Source organism: Cynara cardunculus, assembly GCF_001531365.2.
Source record: "Cynara cardunculus var. scolymus isolate 2C chromosome LG 9, CcrdV1, whole genome shotgun sequence".
Lineage (NCBI taxonomy): Eukaryota > Viridiplantae > Streptophyta > Magnoliopsida > Asterales > Asteraceae > Cynara > Cynara cardunculus.
The window spans coordinates 11,394,688-11,411,505 of NC_037536.1; the positions used below are offsets into that span (position 1 = coordinate 11,394,688).

Genomic DNA, 16,818 nt, shown 5'->3' on the forward strand with positions numbered 1-16,818 from the left:
AAGTACCAGGAGGTCCCATGTTCAAATCTAAGGAAGAATAAAAATCCTCTTGTGGTCACGGAGGTTCAAATGCGGGGACTCCGGGCTATCTGCAAAGCAGGTGGTCGCCCTGGGATTAGTCGGCTTGCATAGCGGGTTGGATGTCCAGGTTAATAAAAAAAATGAGACCATCCTAAAAGCTAAGAATATAATACAAAAATATTTCATTCTTACAATGAATACAAGGTGATATTTAAGAACATAAACGTCCAAAATGTGAGCCATTAAATTATTTTATGGTTCTGGTTGATGCATCAATACGATGGACGCATGTCGCACTATTGTCCACATGAAACGTCGCATTCGCAAAACTTCTAGCACAAATTATACGTTTGAAGGCTCACCACCTCGATTATCCTATCAAGTCTATACGACTTGATAATGCTGGAGAATTTACATCGCAAACATTTGATGATTATTGCATGTATATTGGGATCGATGTAGAGCATCACATACCCCATGTGCATACACAAAATGGTCTTGCATAAGCTACTATCAAAAGGATACAAATGTTAGCCAGGGCATTGGTTATGCGCACCAATTTACCACTTCTGCATGGAGTTATGCAATATTACATGCAACACTACTTATTCGCTTTAGACCCATTGCTAGCCAACCATTTTCTATGTACCAGTCGGTAACTGGATATGAGCTTGATATTTCACATTTACGTATATTTGGTTGAGCAGTATATGTGTCAATTGCGCCCCCACAACGTACTAAAATGGGCCCTCAAAGATGATTAAGTATATATATGTTGGATATGTATCCCTAACAATTATCCACTATTTAGAACCCTTGATGGGTGATCTATTTACCGCAAGATTTGCGGATTGTAACTTTCATGAGACAATCTTCCCGTCGTTAGGGGGAGATAGGAAAAAAGATTTTCCATGGGAATGACAGGAAGTGTCATAGTATATTCTCATTATGGTAGGGGTGACGATGGACGGTGGTTGTGGAGGAGGTGGAGTATGTTGTTGTTGTGGAAAAGGAGATGGAGGTGGAGGTGGTCGTCAGTGGTGGCGGCGGCCGAAGCTAGCGATGATGACCATTAAAACAAATATCATATTAAAGTTATATATTAAACTAAGGTAGATTAGTAATACTTTAAGTTTTTATCTCATTCTTGTCCATCTTGTTCCACCTATATTGGTGGAACAAAAAAGAACCTCTTTTGTCCCACCTTGTCCCAGTTCTTGTCTCTGTCTCATGTCACGCCAAACGTGGGATTCTGTCCCATGCTGCGCCAAACATGGGATAATGAGTTTTGTCCCGTCATGTCCTGTCCCATGTACCAAACGTAGCCTCAAGGCATGTTTATTCCACGTTCCATCGCTCATTAAGAAGGTTTCATCACATGTCTTTAACTGATCTCGGTTTGTTCAAAATCATGATTTGGGTTTTAATGGATTGTTTTCCATGGTCTTGATGATGATGATGATAATCACCCATCATAACCACTGTTTGAGGAAGATCGGATCAAGGAGGCATACTCACGATGGTCAAAAAACACGAGGATGGTGATCGTTGGTTATGACGGTGAGGGTGAGGTGTGGTCAGAAAACATAAGGGATCCTTGGTCGACACTTAGTGTGGTGAGCCGTGAGGGTGAAGTGTAGGGCAGGATAGCTGAAACACGTTAATGAACAAGCAAAAAGACAAGAAAAAGGATTAAAAAAAACTAAAATACCCATTGAGTTAACGACTTCTTTTAGAGTAAAGACTTAAAAGAGTGCAAAATGTAAACCAAGAGTTCCATCCTTATATTTCAAGACTATTGCACATAGAGTATATAAAAACCATAGGGGCCAAATCTGTAGTTTACTCTAAAACACAATATATGGTCGATGCTCGGATACAAGTGCCCACCGACTCGAACCAAGAGCTAAAATAATCCGTTGACCTAAGATTAGACCAAGAAATAATAGTCAACAAGTCAAATCAATCATGGTTCAAACACAAACTCCAACACCTTAATTTTATGATTTCAATATATATTTTAAAAACATTATACAATATAATAATATTATTTTAATATCTGGTAAAATTAAAAAAAAAAAACTCTGTTTTAAAGAGTTCTTTATATTTGGAGTTTTTACTGTGTTTCTCTACTTTATAGAATACAATAAAAAATTTGTTAGAGTAGTATACATAAATTATATATATATATATATATATATATATATATATATAAATATAGGGTTGGGTTCATATGAGACCAAAGGTTTTTCATGAGATCCGTAAGACCAATTTATGTTTATTGATCAACTTTATAAGCTAATGATCTAAAGTTGCACGGTGACAATTTTGTGATTATTGAGAAGTCTCGTGGTAATTTTGTGATTATAAATGTTCAGATTGTAAATCTAATCCAAGGGTTGAAAATTGGTCTTATGAGACTCATGTAAGACCAAGGGTTTTTCGTGAGACCCGTAAGATCAATTCTCAACCCTTGGATTAGATTTACAAACTGACAATCTAAACATTTATAAACGCTACGAGACTTTTCAATAATTACAAAATTGTCACCGTGCAACTATAGACCATTAGATAATTAGCTTATAAAGTTGATCAATGAACATAAATTGGTCTTACGGGTCTCACGAAAAACCCTCGGTCTCACGTGAACCCAACCCTATATATATATATAAACAAATGATCGTGTGAGAAGAAGAGCTAAGATGAGAAGCATTAGAAGAAATCTAGACCCTAAATCATGTTTAGTCTCAAACCTACCCATTAAATGCGATTCATATGGTGAATGATTTGGTGTATCTCGGTGTATTTGATCTCGGTGAATCTCATCCTAATGTGCATCCAAGAGTGGAGATCTCTTTTCATGGTTCTCACTTTAACTCTCATCCTCACTGAAACCCAACACTATATGTATAATCGTATAGATATATATGGGCCAGGTTCAGGTGAAAATACTAAATAAATGGAAAACCATAAAACCACAAAAAAAGGGATAAAAAGGTATATGAATATGGATGTCAAGTTAATGAGAAAAATATGATTGTTTGTGGTATAAATTGTTTCGTTTGAATTTTGATCATATTCAGTATTTTTCGGTTAAAAAATGGTGCGTATGAGATTTTTAACTTAAAAATAAATTTGTAACCGTCACTTTAATCACATCCATTGGATCGATTATTTCTAACGGTTGATAGAGTCTTTACGGTTTTTCATTTTTTTTAAGGTTTTCCTCTGAACCTCCCTATATATATAAGTTTAATCGTTTGAAGACTCTGAAATTTGTGAGATTAGTGGGAATTTCTATTGCACATGATTTTTTTTATTAAGTATAGTATTTAATGCATTAATTAGCATATAATTGTTTCACAATGTATAGTTCATATGTATTTGGTTCATAATGTGAAACATTTTTACGTGTATTTTTTGTTTCACAAACACGCTAAAAATGTTCACATTGTGAACCAAACATATTGTGAAACAAATACAATAATATGAAATAACACAAGATGCACTGGTTCTCCAAAATCTCTCAATTTAGAGACTTCTAAAAAGGCCCCTCTATATACATACATATGTATGTACATACATACATAACCGAGCCTTAAGGAAATTTTATAAGCCCTTAACTAGTATTTTCTTGTTTAGATACATTAATATCAAAACTCATTTTTTTTATATCACCGTACATGCAGGGGCATATTTAGTGCATGGTGGTGGGGACCTAAGCCCCCAACAAACCCACCAATTTTTTTTTTTCAAAAAAAGGCTAAAAAAAAATTTGTTTAGTAAATTTTCTTATTGTGTGCCGAATAAGAACAAGGCAAGGGCCCCAACAAGAACAAGGCAACGGTCTCCAACTTGATATCCTGATTGTTAATTGGTTCATTTGCAGCACACATTAATATTTTCATTCGAAATATAAAAATTATACACCTCGATAAATTAATAAAAAGTCAACTGAAAATCGACATGAATAAGTTACCTTTATTCGATTAACTGAAAAACTCAAAACCGTTTTCATCCGAATGAATTATTTAATATTAAAAAAAATGTAAAAAACAATATATATTGAGAATAAAATAATATAAAAATTTGGGAGGAAATCTTTACCGTGCCGTAAAAAGCACGTAAAGTCCTCCACCCATGACTCAACTCCATGTCTTGTTTCTTACCCTCGGTACCCTCTTTCGTCTCGTAATTGCCAACCACCCAATTCTTTCTAAATATGGCAACACAGTTACTATTTTTTTTTTAATTTTCCATTTTATTAATTCATAATATTTATTAATAATCACATTACATCAATAACTCTGATACGTAATGATAAAAAAATCGATTTTTTTCCTAATATTATAATACGCTAAAATATTTTTAAATATTGTTTCCTAAAATAGATAAAAATTAAGAGGTTGTTTGATTTGCAAGAATAATTAGAACGATTTGGATTTAGAATCCATTTTAATCTGATGTTTGGTTTATGGTTTTAAGTTTCAATCTTATTATACCAAATTTCTTTTATTTTTAGAAGTAATAGCAACACAGTTCCATAAAGATGCATAAAAATGAATTTAAGGTTTTTACTTAAACTCATGGTTATAGAGAGAGATAGATAGATAGAAAGAGCGTTTGGTTCAAATGTTAACTCAAATTATTGTGTTAATTTTGTTAACTATTTTCAACCAATCACAATACGTTTTAGTATTAGGTTCATATCCATTTTAGAATTTGATGACAATGGTACATATGTAATTTTCTTTTTTATATAACTCATATATCATTAATTGGGAGTTACAAAATCATAAAATCTCATGATTTGTGTCAACTTATTATTAATCTTGTTATATTTTTGTAATATTGATTTTTTATCTTTAATGTTTATGAATTTGTGATTGGTGGAGGAGACCCGGTAGTAAAGTTTTCAGTATCGTTCAAATTGACATATTCGAAAGATGATGAACATGTGTGACCATATGAACAAAAATTCACATATGAACATTTGTACAACTATATGAACACAACTCGACGTATATGAACCATTGTGTCAATTATGAAAACAAATTGATATATATGAACCCTTGTGTCAAATACAAACACAGATTGACAGATATGAACACTTGTGTTGTTTACGCATTTTTTCCATGTACACCACTGTTCACACTTGAACAATTCCCATGAATATCGAATACTTGTTCACATATGAACCAAAAACAAAAAAAACTGTAGAAGAATCTGGTGTCGGGGATCTTGTTGTTGGTTTTGATTCGATGACGAGATTAATTCCTGGATAGTTACATTGTTATTAATCGGCAGTTACAAAACATCTCATTGTCATTAATGGACGGTTACAAAACATCTAATTGTCATTAATGGACAACTAAAATCTTTTCCCAAAATACCCCTTGTAAATAATGTTCACTTATGTTACCTTGTTTATGTATGCAATTAATTACACTTTATGTCATTAGTGGTCTTGACCACAAATTTCAAAGATCAATGACTAAGATTGGTTAACAAAGTTAACATAATAAACTTGGTTAACAAAGTTAACATATATATATAGTATAAGACGACATGGTTAAAATAAAAGAATAATAAAACGACTAAAATTAAATATGAATCGTATGTGATTTTTATGCAATTAAGGAATATGGTCAACACAAAGATCAGCAGATGACTTGGCCCTCGATCTATGTTATAGTTAAAATCGCGTGAATCACATGTAATTTTACATGTTATTATAACGTAAATATGATTCAACCATTTTGGTGTTCTTTTATTTTGTTATTCTTCTTGTATGAATCTAACTCTCTTTCTCTAGATTCCTATATATATAGGGGGATATTTTTTTGAGAACCCATGAAATTGTGATAATCTTGAAGAACTTTTGCATTATGTGTGTTATTTCATAATATTTTTTCCCATCTAAGACTAGGATTTAGAATGTTGACTAAAACATATTTGTTTCACAATATATTCGTTTCATATGTACTCGATTCACAATGACCATTTCTTACGTGTTTGTGAAACAAAAAGTACACGTAAAAAAGTTTCATGTTGTGAACCAAATACATATGAATCAAATATATGTTAATTAAATACATTAAATACTATATATTGGTATAAAAATATAGTATGAAACAAAATCTTAAGGTAGAAGCTCTCACGAATATCACAAATGAGTTATCAAATGAATAAACAATATATATAGGGTTGGGTTCACGTGAGACCAGCCTGTTTTTGTGAGACCCGTGAGACCACATTTTTACGCGTAAACTTCACAGCAAAAACATTGTGAAGGTTAGAACAAAGTCGAACCTTCACAGCAAAAACACTGTGAAGGTTAAAAAAAGTCACATTCACAGCATTTTGCTGTGAAGTTTCAAGTGTAAAAATGTGATTTTAAGGGTCTCACGAAAACAGGCTGGTCTCACATGATCCCAAGTCAATATATATATATATATATATATATATATATTTATGGTGTGTGTATGTGTGTGTGTGTATATATATATATATATTATAATGTTAGCTTCCTGTGAGAAATGAAGTTATGGTGAATAACATAAGAAGAGATCTTCATCATTGGATCAGTCTTAATTGAATATTAACACTAATAAGGTGCATTGAGATGCACCGATCAATTCTTTTTTAAAGGGAAATTAATGGGTGAACATGATATTAAAAGTGATCAAAAGTTCAGATTTCTTTTTACGTTTATCACCATAACTTCTTTTCTCACATGATCTTTCGTGCGTGCGTGCGTGTGCAAATATATATATATATATATATATATATGGGCCGAATCAAATGAGAACTAATTAGTTTGTGGTAACTGTGAGAACCAGTATTAACCACAAATCAATAGATAAATTAGAAAAATTATAATTTTGGCAATTTTGAATTAAAATATTAATGCAAGGATATTTTTGGTATTTTAAAACTTTCATCCCTCCTCTCTTCTCTCTCCGGCCACCGTCCTCCAGTGATACTACAATGGTATCACAATGCATCATATATGTGCTTGGGTATCACATTGATGTCGTTTGTGTGGTCGATCGAAGATGTAACAAAGTGGTATCACTATGCAGCTTATATATGATTAGGTATCACAATGTATCTTTTGTTTAACATAGTCAATATTTTTAAGTATCACAGTTGTATCATAGTGGTATCACCGGAGGACGGTGGCCGGAGGCCGGAGAACGGTGGCCGGAGAGAGAAGAGAGGAGAGTTTTAAAATACCAAAAATATCCTTGCATTAAGATTTTAATTTAAAATTACCAAATTTATCTATTGATTTGTGGTTAATATTGGTTCTCACAGTTACCACAAACAACTCAATTCTCCCTTGAATAGGCCCCTATATATATATATATATATGTATGCGTTTTTCAATATAACTTCTTTTCTCACATGATCTTTCGTGTGTGTGTGTATATATATATATATATATATATATATATATATTTCATGGGAAAGGGGTGTAAATATATGTGTGTGTATTTATTTGCTTGTGTTAATGGGAAAGGAGGGTAAAGGTGTGTCCAACTTTTAGAGGAGAGTTTGTTTGTGTTGGGACAATGGAGCAGGCAGCTTCTTGAAGTTAGGTATGGGCATTGACTACTTCACATGCTTTTCCCACCTACACGTGTGTAACCATGGATAAATATACAAACATTTTTATATAAACTCCTATCATGCTTATTCAAACTCTAAGGGCCGTTTATCAAACATTTATCCGGGTAAGTGTTTATCAAGTCACGTTACTTTACAGGATAAATATGGTAAGAACCAAAAATCCTACCCGATAAGAGCAAAACAAGGACCAAAAGTCTTACCCAGACTAAAATCTTACCCGATAAGTAAATAATAATGTTAAATTTTACTGATAATCACTTACCGGGTAAGTGTTTGGTAAACGGTCCCTAACTCTAATTCACAAACCATCTCAATGTGAAAACCTTAAGCTTAAGGTTCAGATGTTAAACTTTTGGAGTTATATCTGATGGATGAATTTTTTCTAAGTGTTTGATCAGATGCTAAATGTACTATTTACAAATCAGATGGTTCAGACCAACAACAATTAATATATTAAACAAAAGCAAAGATGGTTACAGTTTTTGCAAGAAATAGGAAAAGAATCACCACTTTTTAAAGAGAAAACTAACCACAAAGATGGTGTCTAATTGGTTTGAGCTTGACTCTAAAGGTCAAAAGTATATGTAGGTCCCAAGTTCAAATCAAAGAAGAAATAAAAATCCCCTTGTAGCCATGGAGGTTCAAATGCGATGACTCCGGGCTATCTACAAAGCAGGTGGTCGTCCTGGGATTAGTCGGCTCACATATTGGGTTGGATATCCAGGTTAATTAACGTATATAACCAATCAATGAAGCCTAATCTACTCTTGTAAAGAGTTTTTATGAAATACTTATAATTTTAAAGATTCTATATAAGAATTTTGGTTCTTAATTTCTTATATTAAATTTGTGTGAAATCACATTTTATAAGTTTCTTTTATATAATTTTTTGACTTTTATATCCACATTAGATATAATTATTAATATCTATATGTATATAAACCAAGGTTATTTTACAAATCATTAAAATCTAACAAATTGTAACCAATCGTGTAGTTTATTTTTTAATTGAATAAAATTATTTTTCAAATCTTTTGTTTTATTTTATATATTTGTATTAGAAAATTATATACTGTTTTATTATTTTTGTGTTATTTTATTTTTTTTATACTTCTAATTTTATATGTTACTATTGTTGTATTATTATTATTATTATATTGATTTATTATATATTATTTGCATGTTACTTATATATATTATACGTTCTTATATTTATTTATATATCATTTTATATATTATTATAATTCTTATATATATATATATATATGTGTGTGTGTGTGTATGTGTGTGTGTGTGAGAGAGAGAGAGACTTATTATGTAATCCTTTATATTTATACAACCAATACAAACATTCATTTAATTTGATGAATATGTGATTTTATCAAAGTTTTAATTATTTCATAATATAAAGTATTGATCATAATTAATAAACTATAATCATCTTTCGTAAATATTCAAATCATAATAAATGAACTCTCATCATTTTCATAAATATCTCAATTGATTGGGTTGCATTGGTTGTACAAACGAACATGATTGTATTTAAAATATACCATATATATATATATATATATATATATATATATATACACACACACACTATCTCCAATACTAGTACTCTTTATCTTCTTCTATTTCATTTTCATTTATGTCCTCAAAACCCTTCTTCAGGTCTATAGTTTTATCTTAAATCAAACATTTTCTTTATTAATTAATTTATAATTTATGATTGCTTCTTAATTTAATTTCTCTTAGTTTGTTTGACAGTTTATAGATGTGGATTGACGTCCAAACATCAAGATTTTAATCTTTATTTTCACTTAATTGAGGATGCTAATTGTTTTGAAATTATTACATCTTCATATCACATAATATGAAAATATTCATTAATAATTCATATAATATAGTCAATATAAAAAAATATTTATTAGTAAGTTATATTAATTAAAATATAATATAAATAAGTAAAAGAGAAAAAGACAAAAAAGGAAAAAAAATACAAATGAGTATACAGAAGATAGGGGTGTCTTTTTATTTTATTGACAAACCACCCTTCATCTTTTGATCCCCAATACAAAACCAAGGGCAAAGGTCATAGCTGATACTCTATGGATCGCTGTTCGACTGGACCCCGCTACAAAAACATTTTTCACTTTTAAACCTACATTACGACAAAATATACGGATCCAAACTTATACCTTTTTAACACCAATCCATAATATTAAATTATTTAATAATATAAAAAAATATTATAATTTTTAAAATAAAGAAGCTTTTGTGGATAAATTTAGGAGCTGTTTACCAAATATTTATTCGGTAAACGTTTGCCGGTAAAATTTAACACTACTGTTTACTTACCTAGCAAGATTTTAGTCCATCAAAATGACATCGCATATAACAACTTACCCGGTAAACGCTTACTGTGGTAAGAGTCGTCGCTCTCACTTACTGGGGTAAGACTCTTGGTCCATGTCTCGCTCTTATCGGGTAAGATTTTTAGTCCTTACCATATTCATCCGGTGAGGTAATGTGATTTGGTAAGCGCTTACCCGGATAAGCATTTGGTAAACGGCCCCTTAATTTTTTAAAGATTTTTATTTAATTCTTTATCTAGAGAATCTGACGGAGATGCTCTTATCCGCTAAAAGAAAATGATGAGTTTGAAAAAACCCACATTGCCACACGACATTATTTCATTAAAATTTCACCGTAAGAAAAAAATACGAGGTTTTGAACTTTTATTTTAATAATTGATGAGAAAAATGAATGAAAATGAAAGCGGAGGCCCAAACAGCTCTTTTAACTGCCGCCTAATCCTCCAACATGTAAAGGGGTAATTTCTAACAAAGTTTTAGCTGTCAATTGGAAGCAAATTCTGTTCAAGATGCTCTCATTGCAAGGGGTTTTTGGGTATTGTAGGAAAGGAAAATACATGATAATGTAAAAATAACATGTGAAACACAAGGGTGATGGCTGATTGGTTTGAGCTTGACTCCAAAGGTCAGAAGTACCTGGAGGTCTCAGGTTCAAATCCAAGGAGAAATAAAAATCTTGCCACGGAGATTCAAATGCATTGATTCCGGACTATCTGCAAAGCAGGTGGTCGTTCTGGGATTAATCGGCTCGCATAACGGGTTGGATATCCAGGTTAATAAAAAAAAGATGTGAATAATGCTTAAAAAAAGCTTTTATCTACTCTGAATCATTTTACATTAAATATATTTCACATATATTTGAATCTAGTTTGAATGGATAGTCTCTAAGCATATTCCGATGTCCAGATTAGTTCATATAAGGAAAGGTAATAAATTCCATTTTTACTGGGGTGAAATTTCGAAATTTACCGGTTTCCAGTGTAGGAATTAGATCGCTTTAGAGCTGGAAATTCCTCCTTTTTTGTCTCTATTAAACTCCCACTGAAATATTCTTTATCCTCTGTCACTGTATGTTTTTTAATTCTTCGGTTTTTCCTCAAAACGACAGCGTCCTCCACCGTCGCGTCCTCTGCGTTGTTCCTTACCCCCACCCCACGTGGCAGCATCCTTGACTTGTAATGTGAAATCAACGAAAAACCCGGGTTGTCTTTTCCGTATGCTCCCGGCCCACAATCACGGAACGATATCGAGCCGCACGAGATCAGCTGCATCAGCACCGATGATGCTTTAATCTTGTTGTTGTTGCTTGTTCCATTCACGTTTCGGTTGTGATCTTCTGTTTCTGGCCGTAGGATTAGCTTACCATCGGCTTTCATCAGTGACTCTAGGGTTTCGGGGCTTGAATCGGACGGCGGTGGTGAAATCTCTTCTCTGCTCAGCTCTGAGCTCTCGTTTTCGTGAAACGTTACTTTTGTTTCCTCTTCTTCTTTGATTTCTTCTTCTTCTCTGATCATTGTTCTCCGGCGACGGCGTTTGTCGTCAGTTTGAGTGGAGGCGTCGGCTGCGACTTTACCGCCGGAGGAGTCTCCTGTGTAGACTTTATATTCGTGAAGATCGATTGCGCTCCATGACTGATTCCGCCTACGCCTAACAACCGGAAAATCATCGTCGCCGGATTTTTCAGAGTCCGGCGACAAAGAATTCTTCGATATTTGTGCCTCAGATTTGGAGGTCAATACGGATCCTCCAGCAACAACGAGCTCTGATCCTTTCAGAACGTACTCTTGGCCATGCGCCGGATAAATGTAATCATTCTCTGCCAAATCGTGCCATACAAATCCATTCTTATAACTCCTATATCACGCAAATTGTATCAATTAGCCCTCAGAAACAGTAATTACACACAGGTAGCCAGAAAATTACGAGTGAAGATCATTCTCGGCGTCTAATGCAGATCGACGCACTAACCTTTTGGAAGACCACGAGTACAATGCTGCCATTCCTTTTCCTCGTAGAGAATTGAGGCGATCGATTACATCTACAAGATATTTGCAGAATATTTCACCAAATTAAGACATTTATCAGATAAAAAACGACTTATTTTCCTCCAAATCAACCATTTAATGCAGTCTTTCCTTCTCCACAGAGAAAATTGAGGCGATTCATTACATCAATAATTCCAGAAGATTTCCATCAAACTTATAAGAACACATCAGACGAAAACAACTCATCCTCCTCAAAGTTAACTACTGAAGAATTCAACATAATAACAAACAGCTATCAATTTTTACACTCACCTCGGAGATAAAGGCCGTCGGAGGAAGAGGAGAGAGGAACCTCGATGAAATGAGGATGTTCGAGGTTACCGTTCCTTGTGAGATAGTAAACGACGGGGACTCTCCGTGGTTTATTGTTGTTGGAAGGAGGTTCTGTCCATACTTTGGTGTGTTCAGGGCTGCGTTCTGCAGTTCTAGGATCCTTCCACTTCTTAGACATGTGATGTAGCTCCGTCGTGGTCCTCCCGGACCTTGAAATCGCCTCCATAGAAATTCTTGTTTCTGCAAATGGGTGAAAAATGTGAAGAAAGAGAGGTGTTTATATGAGGGAGTGTGTGAAAGGAGGGAATGGAAGTGTGATTAATTCAAAATTGGACGCTACAGACTACCAAACAAAAAAAGGACTCGTGGATTCTCCTCTCGTTGCTACTTCTTAATTTAATTACATAATCCAGAATTATCACATTCTAGCTGTGTGGTAGTTTACCTAAATGCTTATCCGATAAACGCTTATCAATAGGAGTTAACACTATAATTTATTTTGATGCGTAAGATTTTAGTATATCAAAACATATCGAATGTAACAATTTACTGGGTAAGAGTCTTCATCCTCATTTACCAGGTAAAACTCATGGCCCTTCTCATATTCACTCGATGAGGAAATTTATGCATTAAGCACTTGTCAAGTAAGTGTTTAGTAAACGCCCCTAAGAGTTTAACAAATAAGCGATTTATCAATATCAATTACTTTACCAATTGAGCATGATCAACACAAAAACTTTTATCCGGTAAGTGGCATAACAAGGACCGGGAGTTATCTAGTAAGTAAGGAAAAAGACATTTACTCGATAATAAATGAAACAAATATTTCATAAGATCTCTAACATATCTATACTATATTATAAAGCATTTGACTAAAACTCTTAAAAACAATTTTTTATGCATAAAGTACTGTTTATTAATCCATATTACTTAAAATTCAAGATTACAAGTAAGATATTATGAATACATCTTACTAAAGCTTCATTTTTGAATTCGTGTAACTAACTGCCGGATAAACATAATCAAATACATGATAAACATCATTTTAAAGATAAAAAATCTAAAATATAATTAAGATAATCATCGAGTTCAAACAGGTTAGTTAATTATTATCTTAAAAAAATATTTTATAAAACCAAAAATAAATTAGTTCCTTTTTAAATTTAATTAAATTATAATAAAAAATTGAATTAAAGAAATTATACAAAAAATAAAAACTTTTAAATAGTTAATTTGATACTAATATTGCTTATTTTTTTCAAAATTTTATACTATCTTCAAATTTATATTTCATTCAAAAACAAAAACATTTCCGTTTTCGTAAAACCATATAAAATCGCATGCACCAAAATATAAAACGAAACATTAAGATTAAGATGTATCTCGTTGCATTGCACGAGTACCCTTCTAGTTCTTTAAAATAGAGCTTTTATTATTTATTTTTGATTCAATAACAGGCTTTTTATATTGTTTTTTTAAAAATAAGTAAAATTAGAGAAACCTTCGAATACATATAATTCTCTAAAACTTAAATATTATATAAAAAATTATTTTTTATTCATTTCCATCAATAAGATTGAATTATTATTATTTTATATAAATTTTTTTAAAATGTATTGAAATGAAAATTTTATATAATATTTTAATAATATAATAAATATTGAAATTTATAAAATAGAAAATTTGTAGAAGTTAAATTTAATTTTTTTCAAACATTTTAAATTTTGATTCTGTATTTTAAAAAAATTATAAAGAATCAGTTGAAGATGATATAAAAAATATTTCCATAAACTTATAAAACATAATTAAAATTTTCAAATATTTATGTATTCTAGTTTACCATTCAACACTTGTTGTAGTATATCACAAAATATTAATTTTGATTTATAAAAATATTTAAATATTATAAATTTAACAACTAAAAATACGATATCATAAATTAGTAATACTTTATTGAGTTAAATATATAAAACGACAATCTACTTTTATAAAAAAATTTATTATAGAATTTTACTTTTATTTCTACTTATCACAACAATATATTTTTAAGTTATTTTTTATTAAGATATCGTCATTTGAAAAATGTACTCACTATAACAATAGAAAAACTGTTACATTTTAAGTCGGTTAACCCTTTTACTTTTTTTTTTTTGCTTTCGCTTCAATAAAGTAATGTGGGTGACACATCATTTTGATGAAATGTCTAAAATAAAAAAAATAAATGAATTTTATTTCAAATTATTTTTAATGATTTTCATTTTTCATTGCTAAGATTTAAAAAATATTTATTTGTTGGGCGCGAAGCTTATCCAGGGGATGTTTTTTATTTACATTCACGCCTTTAGCCGGAAAGATATGTGGCCATGAAAGGCGAAGGAAGACTGGAATGCCAACAAGCGTCTATTATTGAATTCACCCGACCCGACAGTACCCGTTTGGGGAACGTCCAGTGCTGTTTTTTACTTTTTCTTGTTAAATTGCATGCAAATTAAATATTATAAAGTAAAATATTTCTTAAATAAATATGATATATTATTTTCGAGATAACTATTTTGTTTGTAAACGAATGTAACATTTCTTATTTTAGTTTGTTAAAAAAATACAATCTTTTAAAGTTTTTTTTAGATGTTAGCAAGATAAATTGTGATGTATAATTTTTTAAATATAATTATATTTATGAATAAATCAAAAAATATAATTAAACAAGTATGATATATTGTTTAAAAGATATTTTTTTTTTGGTAAATAACAATTTTTATTTCTCTTTTTTCAAAAAATACATATCTTTTAAAAATGTTAGAGAAACAAATTATATTCTACTAGTTTTATTAATATTTATATATTAACAAACAATTAAAAAAATTCTAATTTATTTAATATATTCATTAAATAATATGTAAAACGTCTAAATAATAAAATATTTTAATTAAAAGTATAATGTTGTAATAAAAACTGATAATATTATAATAAAATAATTTTGAAATTACAATATAATAATAAGAAATACCACATCAGTTACAATATATGTGGATAACCTATGTTGACAGAAAAATGACATAAAAACTTGATATAATAGATAAATTTAAATCAAAAGCTTATCCAATGTTTAATATGTAAATTTTTTAAAATACGATATCTTAATAAAAAATAATTTAAAAACTATATTATTGTAATAAGAAAAACTAGAAGTATAAAATTACAAAGTTTACAAAAGGGAAAATTGCACCAAAATGGAACCAACTTTCACCTGATTCCTATTTTGGGGAACCAACTTTCAAAATCGTTATTTTGGGGAATCAACTTTCACTTGATTTTTATTTTGGGGAATCAACTTTCACCTGATTCCTATTTTGGGGAACCAACTTTCAAAATCATCATTTTAGGGAACCAACTTGGACCTGATTCCTATTTTGGGGAACCAACTTTAAAAATCGTTATTTTGGGGAACCAACTTGCATCTGATTCCTATTTTGGGAAACCAACTTACAAAATAATTATAGAAAAATAACTAAAATTCATTTCTTTTCAAAAATTAATGCAATAAAATCTATTTTTCATTTCAAATCTTCTTTTTTTAAATTCAGATATCAAATTGAAGATTTTTTGAAAAAAATCCAAATTACCACGATAAAAATTGTTTTTATTAATGCAATAAAAAAATCAATTTAATAGAAAAAATTTAATTGATGCAATAAAAAATAAATATTAAATATCACATTCAAGATTTTTATATCTAACCAATCTGTGTCAATATTAAAGTTTAAATCAAATTTGGCAAATCCAACCAAAAGTTTGATAGAGACTCTTAAATTATCTGTTACCTGTTCAACAGATCAATCAGACCCTTAAATAAACAAAAAATTCGATAGAGACCCCTAAATGACGATTTTAAAAGTTGGTTCCCCAAAATAGGAATCAAGTGAAAATTGATTCCATTTTGGTGTAATTTTTCCATTTTTCTATAATTATTTTGCAAGTTGGCTCCCCAAAATAGGAATTAGGTGCAAGTTGGTTCCTCAAAATGACGATTTTGAAAGTTGGTTCCCCAAAATAGGAATCAGGTGAAAGTTGGTTTCCCAAAATGACGATTTTGAAAATTCGTTCCCCAAAATAGAAATCATGTGAAAGGTGGTTCCATTTTGATGCAATTTTCCATTTACAAAAGTATGTTGTATATTTTGTTTTATTTTATTTAATGAAATTTGTAAAATGACAAATAAGGCGTCAACCAACGTGATGAATGGAAAAGACGTTGAAAATTCGCGAAAAAAGGAAGGTTGCATGTGAGGCTGTTTGCCGTATAAAACCAAGTGTAACGGTCAAACCGAGTTGACTTGTTCTTTAATTTTGGACGGCGCTGATTGGGAATTTTAAATCTACGGTTGAAACAAATAGAATTTGAATTCATCTAGAGTGAATTACAACTTTTGTCCCTATGGTTTACGAAAATTTTGACTCTAGTCCCGTTA

At 30.9% G+C, this 16,818-nt stretch overlaps 1 protein-coding gene across 1 annotated transcript; it reads right to left on the reverse strand.

Moving 5' to 3' along the window:
• Nucleotides 1-10,821: 10,821 nt before the first annotated feature.
• LOC112518268 (protein UPSTREAM OF FLC-like) lies at nucleotides 10,822-12,595 on the reverse strand. The gene is made up of 3 exons (XM_025125904.1): nucleotides 12,329-12,595; nucleotides 12,000-12,069; nucleotides 10,822-11,885 (listed from the first exon to the last, which is right to left on the reverse strand). The coding sequence occupies exons 1-3, from the start codon at nucleotides 12,573-12,575 to the stop codon at nucleotides 10,997-10,999; spliced, it is 1,206 nt and encodes a 401-aa protein (XP_024981672.1). The 5' UTR covers nucleotides 12,576-12,595; the 3' UTR covers nucleotides 10,822-10,996.
• Between the last annotated feature and the right edge of the window lie 4,223 nt (nucleotides 12,596-16,818).

Bases quoted from the DNA above. Each gene is read 5' to 3' on its own strand.
- LOC112518268 (XM_025125904.1), bottom strand. From the start codon at position 12,575: ATGGAGGCGATTTCAAGGTCCGGGAGGACCACGACGGAGCTACATCAC. The intron at 12,070-12,328 runs GTGAGTGTAAAA...AATATCTTGTAG, and splicing joins CGACGGCCTTTATCTCCGAG to ATGTAATCGATCGCCTCAAT. The intron at 11,886-11,999 runs GTTAGTGCGTCG...TGCGTGATATAG, and splicing joins TACTCGTGGTCTTCCAAAAG to GAGTTATAAGAATGGATTTG.